Source organism: Oryzias melastigma, linkage group LG16 (assembly GCF_002922805.2).
Source record: "Oryzias melastigma strain HK-1 linkage group LG16, ASM292280v2, whole genome shotgun sequence".
Taxonomy (NCBI): domain Eukaryota; kingdom Metazoa; phylum Chordata; class Actinopteri; order Beloniformes; family Adrianichthyidae; genus Oryzias; species Oryzias melastigma.
The window spans coordinates 25,999,408-26,014,433 of NC_050527.1; the positions used below are offsets into that span (position 1 = coordinate 25,999,408).

The 15,026-nt window shown below is 37.9% G+C and overlaps 2 protein-coding genes across 4 annotated transcripts; both read left to right on the forward strand.

Moving 5' to 3' along the window:
• Positions 1-1,507: 1,507 nt before the first annotated feature.
• Positions 1,508-5,454, forward strand: rpz5 (rapunzel 5). Of its 2 annotated transcripts, none has more exons than XM_024258558.2 (2): positions 1,508-1,969; positions 3,218-5,454. In XM_024258558.2, the coding sequence occupies exon 2, from the start codon at positions 3,280-3,282 to the stop codon at positions 4,459-4,461; it is 1,182 nt and encodes a 393-aa protein (XP_024114326.1). In that variant the 5' UTR covers positions 1,508-1,969; positions 3,218-3,279; the 3' UTR covers positions 4,462-5,454. The 2 variants fall into 2 exon arrangements, with proteins under 2 accessions (XP_024114326.1, XP_024114327.1); XM_024258559.2 differs by lacking the exon at positions 1,508-1,969 and adding an exon at positions 2,062-2,314.
• A 748-nt stretch (positions 5,455-6,202) lies between these two features.
• Positions 6,203-12,045, forward strand: LOC112136682 (protein rapunzel). 2 transcript variants are annotated; one of them, XM_024258556.2, is made up of 2 exons: positions 6,203-7,021; positions 10,202-12,045. In XM_024258556.2, the coding sequence occupies exon 2, from the start codon at positions 10,224-10,226 to the stop codon at positions 11,400-11,402; it is 1,179 nt and encodes a 392-aa protein (XP_024114324.1). In that variant the 5' UTR covers positions 6,203-7,021; positions 10,202-10,223; the 3' UTR covers positions 11,403-12,045. The 2 variants fall into 2 exon arrangements, with proteins under 2 accessions (XP_024114324.1, XP_024114323.1); XM_024258555.2 differs by lacking the exon at positions 6,203-7,021 and adding an exon at positions 7,057-7,212.
• Positions 12,046-15,026: the final 2,981 nt, after the last annotated feature.

Below are 15,026 nucleotides of genomic sequence, written 5' to 3' on the forward strand. Positions count from 1 at the left end.
TATTGGGATATATAAATTAAATAAATTAAATTATCTGGTCTGGCCAGGGCTTTGTCTGATAACATTAAATGAAATCCTAAATCCCTTACAGAACCGGATCACTACATTTCTTTAAACCCACTTGTGGTAAATTCCCACTCATTCCTGCTGACTTCGGACACAACTTTCAGGCGTTCTTTGTGTGTCTCTAGAAAAAGTTCCCTTTAATCGTGTTTGTCCAAATGGACAATACAGTACAAGGAGAACAAAACTGTTGAGCTATTTTTCTCTTAAATACACTCAAGTACATTCAAGATGCACTTTCACTGTACAGCAGAGATTTAATCAGTTTGGGATGTACAGGAATCTGCCAGATCCAGAGTGACAGGTATAATGATAATCGCTAAATCTCACCTTTGTCACCGATAGTTTTGTATCATAAAGTGATGCGAAACTAAATATACTGACAGTAAAGAGGAATAGTTGATTTATTTTCTTGATTGTAAAAAAAACAACACTAACTATTCAATAATTTTGGAAGTAATGCATCAAATAGCAAATTCTACCAAATAAGACTCTTATTTAGATTTCTTTTTTTTTTACTTAAAATTGTTTTTAGAGCTCATCCCAGAAGTCATAAAACTGTCAGTTTCATTTTTCTCTGTTATAGACGAGTCCTTCCTGTGAGCTTTGAGGACACCTTGTGGTGAAAAGGAAACATGAGTCATGAACCAAGGTCAAACGGATAAAACACAGACCTGCCAGGGACTCATTTATCTTTTCAGATTCCAAACAGACACAATCTCTACGACTAGTTTTAAGTTTTAGTTTTTTGTTGTTTTTTTTTGCTGTCCAGAGACCTTCATGTTGAGTTCCAGTCTTTCATTCCATTGTATTTTTCTTCTGGCCTTCAGATGATTTTCTTATACAAATTTCTTTGTCCTAAAAATGAAGAAGATTGACTAAATTAATGATGAATTAAACTGATTCAAAAGCAGAACTGTTGCAATCATTAATTTTTATTACTTGTATTAAAAATATATACATTTACAGACTATTTATCAAATCGGGTCAGCTTTTATAGCACATTGTTTGCCTCTTTACAGCTGGTTATCATTATCTCAGGTATTTCAGTCGTGTTTTCCGCTGCTCAGCATGAAACCACCAACTACAAAGACCCACATTTTATAACTTATTGCACTTTCAATGATGGCAGAGCCAGGACTTCAGAGGACAGTGATGTGGGTGATGTTTATCTGAGCTTGTGTCCTATTTCTGCTGCTTTTCAACATCTAATGGCTGCATTGGAGTTCGATCTGACAGCACTTCCCCCTCCATCAAACGGCTGAACATGAAGCACAAAGTTCATGTGAGAGCTGAAACTGTCATGGTGCGTTTCCTGACACAACGGCTGTCTTTCTGTGCCGTGGAGGACTGATTCTGCAAGTGCTGCAGGGAAAATCCCTCTGAAATTGGTCACAAATAATGTAAATCACACTGAAGCGGGTCAGCGTTTGTTAAAAGTCTGGACTTGAGGAGGGTGCACGGCCTCACATTAGTGACAGAGGCCAGCAGTGACCATGGCAACAAGTTCAAGCCACAACAAGAAGGGTTTTGTCCTAATGGGCAGATACTTCAAGCTCTGCTGCCACTGGACAGCTTTTTCTTTTCTGTCTCTCTCTCTTTGGCTGTCTGACTCACATACATATGTACATACACACTCAGGCTTTTTTCTCCATGGTGTCCCTGCATGGGGGAGTGTTTACAGAATGTTATCTTTATCTGCGCTGGCTTCTCATCCCTCCTGAGAGGGTTTGGGTGGAATGCTGGAACAGGATGGAGGAGTTCCAAAGGGGGAGTGACGACAGAAGGAGCGAGAGCCATGTAGACACAGAGAGAGAGTGAGAGCTTAGGCGTTCATCGTGGGGAGGCTGGCGCTCACAGGCACTGCTGGACTCCACCATTACTGAACACATTTTTGCAAAATAAGGTGAGTTTTTTTCTCTTTCTTTAATTATTTTTAAATTGTTGCTTCATTTTTTCACTGAAAACCAAGAAAAGAAAAAAAGAGGAAATAAAATTATAATTTTAATTCCTAACTCATTGTCTTTATGGTCTTTAGGGTTTATTATTTGAAAAATTAAAAAAAAGGTGGGGGTTTTGTGCTGGGGCGGAGGATGTGGTTTTGTGAAAAGCTTAAATACGTGTTCTCTGTTGAAGCTGAGCAGTAAAGCAGATCAGTCTGAGCTGAGTTTGGTTGCTTTGGGATTTTTTTTTTTTTTGCTGAGTGACTTTCTTGTTTGGAAGATTTGACAAAAATCAGAATAATTACACGGTGAGTTTTCTCATCATTTTCTGCTTTTCAAGATCAGGATTTAAACAGTTTTTTTCGATAAAAGGTTAAATTTGAATGCTGGACTTTTACTGTTTTCTCATTTTCCTCATTTGGTTTATGTATGGAAGCAAATTCTAATTAGCACATTGGGATGTAAATTGACACCAATGACCTCATCACTGCAGCAGCAATTTGGGCATCTGTTAAAAAGGTCATTGTGTTTTGAATTTCAGTTAGAAAACCTGAAAAGACATTAGGAGTCGTTTGTCTTGAATTAGTGGGGGTTTGGGTGAGAAGTGCGACTGATGAACAAGTGCAGCGGTGGGGGTTTTCTTTCCTCAGCCTTGGGTGTGCCTCAGAACTGGATATGGCCTCCAGTGAAATGAGTTGGGTCATTCCTCCAGAGTAAACTGAAAAGCGTACTGTCAATGCGGAAGGGAGCCTTGCTTTTACCCATGTTGTGAACATCTGTGTTTGCTTTAAGTCTTGGCAATTGTTAGAGCAGAAAAACAGCATCTCAAAAGACCAGAGCTGGAAAGGTTGTGAAATAACTGACGTCATATTTCACCAGCACAGATTCGGTGTTTAATATTTACCCAGCATAACTGTCTGTTCTTAGTCTGTGTACTTTTATGATCTTTTGTTTGCACTTAGTATCATTGCCACTAAGGCTTGAAAAGAACGGTCCCTGTCATTAACAGAGGTTGTGAGGGTGCGGCATGAAACCGGATACATGTACCGACACGACTTACCGCTGCTTTATTGTGAAGTTTTAAGAAAAAGCTGGCACAGAATCAACTGATAACCTTTGTAAAAGATTAAAAGCCGACATGTGTTTCTGAAACTTGCTTAAATCAAATGTTACAGACTTGAGTTGTTTTTCGTGTTTTTTTCTCCTTTCAGGCATCATCAAAAGCTCTGTATTTGGAAATCAAATTAGTTGCTGCAACAAACTAAACCCAAAGATGGCCACCGTCGCAGACTGGATTGTAAAGAACAGGGACAAGATCGAGAAGGGCGTAGAGATTATGGGGCAGGCTGCAGAGGTGCTGGCGTCCACTGTGGGCCAGCTTCACCCCATCCTGGAGGCGGTGTTCGTGGCCTCGGCAGAGCTGCTGAGCAACCCAGAGGGCAGAGAAGCTCGCTACCTGACGGAGCAGTTTGAAATGGTCAATCAGAAACTTGAGGGAATTCAAGATGAAATCGACAAGATTGCCCTGGAGCTGCAGAAGACATCCTTGAACAAGCAGAACTTTGATCAGGAGGCTCAGATGATTAGCCAGTATGAAAAGTTCCAGGAGTTTGTTAATGCTAAGCCAAAGTTCAGAGAGAAGAAGAAGGAGAAGTTTCTCAAACAATATGAGAATACTGATGGGGACCTGAACTTGGAGGCCCTGTACAATGCTTTCACCGGGGAGAACATGTCAGGAGACCCGATGCTGGACACTGTAGTTGCCACAGAGCAGAGAAGCAGAAGGGCAGTCGAAGACTTCTGTGCTCGACTGAAAAAGCTTTTTGTGATTGGAATCATTGCCGTCATGGGCTACGCCGCCCTTACAGAGGGAAACGTCGAGGAGGAAATGGTGAAAAAGTGGCAAACTCGTATGGAGGATGTGGAAAAACGGATGAAAGCAGCTGTAGACGACTGCACGGAAAACTTTGCAGAACAAGCCAAAGTAGACATGGAGCACCTGCTTCTGGAGAATCCCGGTACAGTTGATAAGGACTTCACCAACTCTCTCTTGGAGTCACTCATGAAGAAATATGACTGGGTGAGCTGGTCTGTCAGGGTCTTCAAAAACAGGGAGAGCATTTTCTTTTTCAACTGGCTGGCAGGAAAGAAGTACCACGGCAGCGGAGGAGCCAAATGGTTTGACATTTTGACCAAGAACAAGATAAAAGTGGTGATCTCATTCTGCGTCAACCCCAAGCCCATCAACAAAGGTCAGATCCAGGAGCAGATTGAGCAGCATAAGCTGAAGGGGAACATGATGGCAGTGGCTCTTTCTCTGAAGAAGGATTTCCCTGACTGCCTGGTCCATGCCGTCAGCCACTACAAAGCAGTGGTGGAGTCCAACAACTTCAATGAAGATTGTTATTACTTTGGAAAACACAAAAGAGCCCACCTGTTTATCCATCCTGAGTAGACAGTCTGAATAGCATCAACGTGAGGCTAACAATCTTTAGGAGCATATTCCCTTAAATTCCTATTTGTAAGTGTTTGCCGTACATCTGTCTTTCTTTTGGTGACATCTAGAAATCTGAAAACCAACAATGTGTACCATTTATCTTTTTTTTTAGATAAGTCAATTGGATTTAACAAAATATAACAGTAACTGCCGACTTTCATGTCACATTCTTTCATACCATGGTTGATTTTAAAATTCTATGAGAAACTGCTTCACTCAGTGGATACTTAGACAATATTTGTGCACTGGTTTAACGTGGCTTAATTACTGGTGTGTGCTCCCAAAACTTTAAAAGGCTGATGTTTTGTAGAAAATAAGAGTCACAATTGCTCTATCTATGGCTAAATGTACTAAAGTAATCCCACCAACAAGTGCAAATGCAAAAACAGCAATTTAAACTTTCACAGGGTGCATTAGTCTATTGTGTTGATGGAAACCACAACTTCTTTTCTCCAAAGTTCCTGAAAAACCACATTTTGTCCCATTCTGCATGTCGGGTTTTTCTCGTCTTCAACAATAGCCAATTAGCTGATTAGCTTTGGAAGTGCTACAACTGGTTGTTTCACTTTGTTTCCATTCTTTCTTTCAACAACCATGTCAGGATTCCTTGTTCACACTTAGAATAAGAAACATTGATATTCATCTAATGATAAAGAAATTTCACTGATTTGTTGACAGGGATTGTCAAAATGCACGGGTATTAAAAGCCCCAGATCTATAGGAGATTGAACTGGACCTTTTCAATGAAACTATTTAGTCATTTTGACATATTGTATGGTTATATTTGGGTAAACCAAAATGTATGACATGTATTAACTGTTCAGCTTTGGGGTGCAATATGGTTACAAGGGGCATAAAAGGAAACTATTTGCAATCAAACAATCATATATCAAAAATGTTTCTGTATATTTTACATTTATATGAAATAAAACAAATATTAGATTTTTGTCATTTTTATTTGTAATCATTTGTTACATTGTTTAAAGAAATTAATGATTGTTTTATGAGGTCGTGTTTGTCGAAATCCAGATGAATTATAATTAGAAAACATCAAAGAAAATAACTCTAACAATAAAAAATCCTGTATGAAATTTTCAATTCTGGATTGATGTGATTGGTTAACAAAAACTCCTGCTAGCATGTTGTGATCCCTGATTCTTCAAACTGAAGCCAGTGCTAAGAACACACATTGAAATTTTAACTCATTTATTTATGCATTAGTTCTTAAAAATATTTTTATGGAATAACTTATGTGGAAAAAATACATACATAGCTAACAAACTCCAGGTTTGTAATTGATTTCAACTGTTGTTTTTGGAAGAAAACCACAAGTCCATGAAAATGTTTAGGCAGGTGGATGCACTAATGTAACCACTTGGGCTGTGTTCGAATTCCTTCACTAATCACTATATAGTGCACTATAGTAGAATATATAGTGTGTTCGCTATTTTGTAGTGCAGTCCGAATCTAGAATTCCAAAATCGAGTGCTCTAGGAATTTCCCAGAAGTCTTTGCAAAAAACGAGTGTGCATCAATGCTCACTACATTGGCAAATATAGACCGCATTGAGTTTGAACAATTTTTGCAGAAAAAAAATGTATTTAAACATCAGAACACAGTGGAGTCCTATATAGACGTAAAATGTTTGTATTTATTTTATTTTTTCTTTGTGAAATCAGTGAAAAAATATGCTAACACAACACTCAAACAAAATCTGAGGGTGTTTTTTTTCATAATATAACTAATTAGTACAGAAAGAAAAATAAATATATCAGAGAATATTAACGTTTTCAACTTAGCAGTTGAGTAAAAAAAATAAATAATTAAAAAACACGTCTATAGAAAATTGTAAATTTGGGGGGGATCCTTGAACAAACTCGAGAGGCGGCTACCTTGTGCATATGATGCTAATTTAAGGCGGGGGGGTGGGGGTATTACTTCTATTATTTAGAATGGAAAACCTTTATCTGATTTAAAGAGAAAGAAAAAGTATCTACCACTGACATATCCCACGCCATAAACCTTTTTTTTTAGTCCTAATCTATAACATTTGTGAGTTATATTCAGTTATATTTGCCTGGAGGTGTCCCTCTTATCTGCCAGCTTGAAAACATAAAAAAATAAAATAAAAATTGAGGAAGTCTTTTAAAACTCACATCGTGTATTTTGTTAAAGTGTAACTAATATCTCTGCAACGTCTCACAAAAGGGGGAAAAAAACATCAGTAAGGGGGGGATTTTTTTTGTTCATAAAAATACTTGATTATCAGGAAATGCAAGTCATAGCTCCCCTTCTACCAAGGACGAGATTAGATAAGCTTTTTTAAGCTTCGTGAGCTGGAAATATTTACCCAAAGGGTGGACACTGATCTGTTAGCAGCCTCATACTTCTCTTTATTTGTCCACCATCACTCCATTTTTTCCGTCTGGCTGGGTGGTGCCCGCCCTCTGTCACGTGACCGGAATCGAGGAAAGACCAACTCACGGAAGTTTGGATTTCTTCCGCAAAACTTTTCGAGGTGAGTCGGTTTCTGATATAAAAGTGTACCGGGGCGGGTACGAGCTTGTTAGAAAGCGATCACAAACACACTAGAATTAAACCGTGATGTGTTTGACACGACCGGAGGAAGAAAATAGAGTCGTTAAAACACACGAACACTAAACTTTTGATGGGCGTTGGTTGGCAGCTCCGCTCCCCCATGGTTATCCCGTAAGTTTTTGTCAGTCAGAAGACAAGTGTGGAGTTAAAAGGAACCTTCTTATTATTTATTTATTTGTCAGCGGGCGTTTTGGTCTCCGCTTTAAAAGGATCTAATTAGAGGCGCTGCGCGCGGACGGATCGATGTGTTTTACATTAAGAGGACGCATTAACTGGGCGCGGAGTAATCCCACCGCTGTGGTCAGGCTGTAACATGAACCGCACTTCAGACGATGGCGGAATTAAACGAAGGAGGGGGGCGGGGACATGTCCATCCCTCACAGTTAAAAGACAACGAGCAGTTTGACAAAAAAATATTAGGGTTTTTAATTATTGTTATTTTTATACATATTAAAACACTTTTAAAGAAACTGAAACATGTCTAATATTCCTTAGATTTAAAATAATAAACACAAATAACTAATATTTTCACTTAATATTATTGACAAACATATCTGAATAATTTTAATCTTTGTGCAGATTTTTATTCTAAACATATAATTTAATGTGTATAAAAAATCTGGCTAATCTTTGATCATTTGTGAGACATGGTCCATTATAAATTCTCTTAGAAGTTTTGTGGCCTAGCAGCCATTAGTGCAATATGAATTTAATGGACTTTTTGGTGGTTGCTGGAGCCAAATATGTGGTAACAATCATCCTTTGAAACTGTTATAGCCAAATAACTATCAGAAGGTAAATCTGTGCAAAGAAGCATATCATTTTCCCCCTGAAAGGATTACGTGCAGCCTCTGAAAATGTTATATTTTTTCGTTTTTGTTTGGATGGAGATGTTTCACGCACTAGCTGCACCCTGAGAGGCAGAGATATGATCATAAACGTTTAGGAGAAAATCTAATCAGATACATCCTGATGGAATTTCATGAAATTTTCTGCTCTTGTTTCTTTCAAGAAACATGACCATACTTCCTGTTTTAGTTACAGCTTCCAAAGTGAGATTTTTTTACTGAAAAATATACACTTTTAATGTAAAAACACAATGAAATCGACATCTGCAGATGTGATATGATGGGAAACGTCAAACCGCTTTGTGTGTATTTTAATCTTGTGATGGAATTAAAGCTTCGCTCTGCAGACTTGTCTAAAAACTGCAGAGCATCAGGGTGAGATATGGGTGTTATCTGCCAGCTGCACTGCACATAAACCTACAGGGAGTGGACAGATCTCAGCACCGACAAATGAGCTGACAAGGGTTTTTTTTTTCCACGTTGTCTTGTTGCCGTAGAAACTTGCTGAGTTTTACTGGAAAAGGCACCCTCACCCAGCAAGTTTAACCTCTTCCATTTAATCACTTCCCACGCCTGCTCTTATGTATTGGATTTTGGAGAGGGAGCGCTGCAGCTCCTCCTCCGGCTGCAGAATCACTCTGACCTATGAAGGCCCAAAGAGTGAGTCTCAGAGCCACAGAGCGTTCTAAATAATTACATTTCTCAAAGATTTTCTGTTTCCTGGTTTCCAGACCGACATGTCGGGACATGTCCAGGACAGAGTTCGAGTTAACCCTTGAAGGTTTCTCTTGGCTTCTCTTTTGAGGCAAAAAGGCTGTTCAGTCATGTTATGTCCAAAGTTCCTCACTATTTCCTAATCAAGATTATGTCATGTGGGACTATATGATTTTAATGCAATTTGGACACAAGCTCACTACTTAAAAATAAAAAAATCTTTTTTTTGAAAAAGATTATTATTGATTGAATGAAATTCCAATTGTTTTGTTGAAAAAAATCAGACAGGTTCTCTTTGTCGAATTCTTTGTATTCAATTCACTTCAATTTTATTTATATAGCCCAAAATCACAAAGAAAATTGCCTCATTGGACTTCAAAATATGAACAGTATTTAAAAACTAAGACTAAACAAAACTGGTTATCCCTGCCCTTAGACCCTCCCTCCCGGTAAGGAAAAACTCCTAAAAAACCTGAGTCAGAAATAAAAGAAGACACCTTAGGGATTCCCACATGAAGGAAGGATTCCTATCCCAGGACGGACAGGCGATACCAGAACTGTTAAAGGAAGATTAGCTTCTACAACTACGTATCTAAAAGAGTTCATTCAGATTCATCTGAATCTGAATGAACTCTTTGTAGTGGGTGTACTCAATGTGGCAAAATCACTTGTTTATAAAACGCTAAGTTAATTTACTTGAATGTTACGAGTAAGTTTACTTTTCAGACAAGGGTCCTCCAGGGGCTCCTTCTCAAAAAATTGGAGGATGTGTAGTTGATGAGCAGCCAAAGGAAAACGGGTTGGGTGAAATTGTAATTGTACTAAATCCCTCTTCTCTTCTGCTTTCAAATCGGTTGAAATAATACCCGAAATACCTGGAAAATTCATATAAAGGTCCCTAATTTTTGAGTGAGAACCCTTGGACTTGAGCCTTTGCTGGTCAGGTGATAACCTCAGACTTGGTCTGAAAAGGGTTAAGCCTTCTGACATATGAACATTTTATGAAGGCAATATATAAACCAAAAGGTTAGCATCATCATAGTATCAGGCCAGTGCAGCATGCATACAGCAAAAGGAGGCATAAATGACGATAAGTGGTCTTCAGTTGGGCAAATGCTAAATTATATCTTTGGAGTTTGGAGTAATGAATCAAATAAATCCCTTCATGCATTAAACCAATGGTAGAGCTCTTCATTTCATTGACTAATCCCTGGAGCCCTCTTATGCCAGATGCCTGCCCTCTAACATGGTTAAACTCATTTGCATGTCCATATTGTTGAGGTTATGAAGACATTTTTCTGGTATATAGATGTCTCTATCTCGCAGAGAAGACCCCTGGCTCTGTGTGCATGTTGCCAGTAAGAGGAAAGCAACCCCACATAACCACACTACCACCACTGTGTTCCACTTTGATGTTTTCTGAATCCTGAAATACGATAATCAAATTTTCAGTCTTTAGAAAAGTTCAGTCTTTTTTTTTCCTTTCAATTATTTGGTTGGAGCTTTTTCTAAAAAAAAAAATCTCTCTCTTTTTTTAGTGTAAAAGATCTACAAGCAAAGATGGAACAGCAGCTGAAGAAGATTGTGTCTGAGAAGAAGGATGTGGTGGAGGAGTTGATGGACGTGTTTGAGAAAGGAGCTGAAATGATAGCCAGCATTGCTGGGGATCTTTTTCCTATTTTCTCCGTCGCTGCTCCACTTGTCCAACTGGCTCTGGACAACGTGGAGAGCACAGAGGCTGCTTTCATGAAGGATCAGTTCCAGAAGGTCCGGGATCGTCTGGATGTGGTCTCAGAGGAGATTGAGCGCATCAACGAGGAGATCAAGAAGAGCAGGATAGATATTGAATTATTCTCAGTTGAGGAAAACATCAGAAATCAGTTTAGAAAGTACATGGATATTCTCAACGCCAAACCTGACTTCGCAAAAGTCAAGAAACAGAATTTCCTCAAACACTTTTCCAAAAGTGGCGGGGAAAAAAACCTTCACACCCTCTACAGTGTTGTGGTTGGAGAAGGTTTCTTTGGGGAGCCTTTGCTTGAGACCATCCTGAACCACGAGGAGAAAAGCAGACGTCCAGTCGAAGAGTACTGCGCCCGGCTAAAGAACCTGTTCTGCATCGGGATCATTGCACTGTTGGGTCACGCTGCTGTGGACGGCTTCGGTGAGGGGGAAGAGCTCCTGAAAAAGTGGGGCGAGAAGATGACAGCTGTCCAGGAGAAGATAAACGCCGTCGTTGAAGAATGCATCGTTAGCTTCCCAAATCAAGCTCAGACTGATTGCGAACGACTGGTAAGAGACCAGGAGGGCCTGACCAACCAGCAACTGACCGAAACCCTCATAGAGAAGCTGAAGAAGAAGTACGACTGGGTGGGCTGGTCAGTTCGCATTTACAAATCTCAACCCAGAAACTTTCTTACCAAGGCCAAGAAGTTTGACTGTCCAACAGGAAAGAGTCGCTTCCAGGTGAACACATCTGACGAGAAACTCAACATCTGGGTGTCCTACAGCGCTTCTCCTGAGCCGGTGGACAAGAACCTCATCCAGGACCTTATCCAGAATCAGAAGAAACCTACAGTGGAGAACATAGCTGAGAATCTCTTTGAGAAACTACCAGGAGACTGCATGGTTCATACAGTCAAATCCAGCAAAGATCTGGCCTGTTCCTGGAGCTTCACGGATGACCTTCACTACTGGGAGGAACACAAAAATCTCCATGTCTGTGTTCACTCTGCTTAAAGACAAAAGTGAAAAATGATTCTAATACTTTCTGTGGTTTGATCTTAGCAAGAAAATCCTAAAATTTCAGATAAACATCAGTTTAATTCTTTGAAATATTCTCTTCTAAGACAAACGGGAACAAACAAGCACACACCACTGATTTCCTAAAGCTAACACATTCCTTCAGGCGACATGTCAGGACAAACTCTGGAATGAACAGACAGATTTTCCATGAAGGTCGTGATTATTTTGTTAGTGTCATGTGTTGGGAGGGGAGCCGGTTCTGAGACAAAGACTCTTGGAGTTCTGCCAGCGATAAGTGTCCTTTAACACAAATACAAATGCTAAAGTTTCACGTTTGTTTTTCACTGAACTGTCACTTTATTCTTTACTGATTTATGGGTCTGTTTGCTTTAAGATCAAATTACTTGTTATTAATCAATTGTCATTTTATTGCAAAAACAAAATCTATAAATCATAACAATATGTGTTATTGGGTTTGACTTATTTTGTCCAGATTCTTGTTTTCATGCAGGAACTGAAATAATCTTCTAAATAAACACTAAACCATATTTGCTTGAATGTAAGTTTGTTTTCATTAATAATGCAATAACTGCTCGTGTTTGTTACTGAAAAGTATTTAAATAAAAAGGTTCTGGGATTTATTGGTTCTGTTTCTTGTTTTGACAGTGACTCTGCAAACATTTCTCATATTTTGGCTCAAATTCTATGTTCACGTCGATCATGTGACACACGTTTAGCCCACAGTGTTTACAATGGGCAAGCAGGGAGGGGCTTCTCCTTCTTTTTCTAATGTTTACTAGCACTTGTGAACTACCTACAGTTGGAAGATGCTTGCAGTGAAATGTTGAAGCGGTGCAAATCTTTTAAATCTCTCTCCAGGCTTTTTCTTTTACTGCTCTGATATATTCTGTGAACTAACAGAGACATTGTTTATATGTCACTTCCAAATCCAAGTCCCTGATTGGTCAAACTTTGACCTGGTTTACATCACTACGCGCATTTAACAGTGTAGAGCTTGAGAATGGTCTTAGAAATTTGCGTAGCGACGCGTGAACATGAGAGATTTTGAACGTGGAAGTCTGAAACTTACATTGACGCGCGTTTACATAGACTTTTCATTGAAAATACGGGTTGCAGAGGGTGGCGTGAACACAGCTTAACCCACAAGAACCCACAGTGACATCAGTTTAACTGAAAAATACCCGAAATGTTTTCTGTGCTCAACTTGGTTTGTGGAATTTTCCACATAACTTTATTTTTAAGGAAACATTTTTCAAAATTATTTGAGCTTAACAAAGCTTTGAATATTCTTTAGTATAGAAGGAGATATGCCGGAAAAAAAACTATTTGATGCCAGTTTTGTTTGGAAAAAAATTAAGTCAGATGTGTCATTTTTACATACATAAGACATTAGTATACAAGAAGAACTCTTCACTGCACCACAGGTTGGAGATCTTGCAGTCACGTGACCAACCTGTAAACAACAGTTTACCAGAAAACTTACATAACAGAGTGAACATGATTGTTTAAACAAATTTTACTTCTTTTGAAAAACAAATAACCATTAAACAAAACCTTTAAACAAGAATACTAAAATCAAGATAATTCCAAACTGATTATAAATACCTTTATAATTTTAATTCATGTAACATTTAAAAATCAAATTAGCCTAAAATCATGAAAATATCTTTTTTTTAAATATGATATTAAAAATGTAAAAAATAGTTTGCTGTGAGGAGAGAAAATGTTGCCTTGAGTCTGAAGAGTACCCTGTGAGACGAGGAAGAAGCTGACGGACGTCAGAGACAGCTCTTCTACATCCAGATCGATCTGTTGTTGGTTCCTGCTGCTCTAAAAGGTTCAAATGAAGACGAGAAGAACCATCCAGAATCTTAACTGAAGACAAATCTTTCAGCATCGATCCAGGAGTTTATTTGACAGTTGTTCTGACAGGAGTTCATCTATTCAAGCAGAATATCCATGAAAACTGGTGGAGGGGTTAATACCTTTAAAGCTCTTATCTTTTATCACAATAATCTAAAAATACACTTATTTTCTAATTAAAGGTTTGCATGCTTTTGAATGTGTTTGTTTATGTTATAATCTTTAAAAGAAACATTACTCGTGTTATACCTACATTTATGCATACCTACATACATATTACATCAACCCCTCTGTTACTATTGTTTTTATTCAGAATCAAACATAAAATGATTGGAAAAGTTATTTAATTTGATTTTAAACAAACATAACAGAGTTATGACATATATCTGTGTCACCCAAATCCTTGAAACTTTATTTAACCCTTTAACACCTGAGTTCCAGTGTCTGTTCTGTAATTTTTCAACCATTAACACAATAATTCCAGTAGATTTTGAAGGAGAAAAGCGCTTTTCTCCTTCAAAATCTACTGGAATTATTGTGTTAACGGTTGAAAAGTTAAATATTTTGTATTTAAGCATCACCGGGTTAATATTTCATATTCATTTGTAGAAGTCAGTGGAGCTATGCCTGCTGTTTTAGCCTTTTTTTTCCCACATTATTTTGACCCTTTCTTTACTTTGTGGATTTTTGCATTTGTAATTTGTCTCCACATGTAAAAAAAAAACCCAAAACTTTTCAATTTTCTCTTTTTTTTTGTCCAGTTTTATATTCATTCCGAAAATTTAGGGTAATACATTTAAATATATATATAAATTAAAAAAAATACAGATGTTGTACTAAAACACTACTACAAAAAGCAGTTGGAATGATAAATAAGTAGAGTAAATTGTGAAGGAGAAAAAAATGTAAAAACGTTTTGGAATACTAAGGGTTAAGGCTACACATTAATTTAGTTTTTACTAAACTTTTTTTCCTTATTTATCTTTTTTATTATAATGAGCAAGAGTTCCCACATTCTTCTGTGATTTTAAAATGTTCTCTTGTCTCTTATTTTTAGTCCAGACTTTACGATTGGTCATCTTAAGAGGATCTAAATGTTCTTCCTCGTTTTATTTCCTATATTTACGTTTATTTACAGTTTAAAAAAAAATCAATTTATGAGTCTTACTTATGTTATTCTTAGAGGGAAATCTATGGAACTTTCTGAATCTTCAAGTTTATTGATTTGATTTATTGATGATCTATGATTCTCTTAATTCACTCGGATTTATTTTATTTCCTAAACCAGAACGACGTCTGGAGTTTTGCCCGAGTGACCGATGCCTTTTTAGATGAAGAGATCTGTTTGAGTTCTGCTGCTCTGAAGCTAATCTAAAAAAACAGCTGCAACGCCGTTAAGAAAAGGAAATGGATGCTTGTCATCTGGAAACACCCATACAGCTCTATAATCATGTGGTTGTGGCTTTTCTATCTTTGGAGCACAAACGTTGTGATAGGTCCAGTGTTTACCCCAGACGCTTGAGGAGGGGCAAGATGCTGCTATAACAGAAATATTCGCTTTTCCTCCATATTTTATTTAGAATTTAAACGCCACGTTGTTATACTATTTTAGAACATACTTTTCTTTAAAATATCTTGCAATTATATATTCATAACATTAAATACCAGTTGTTGGTTCGTGTTTTTTTTTTTCTTCCCAAAAGGATTGCAACAAAAGCAAAACAAGACTTTTGT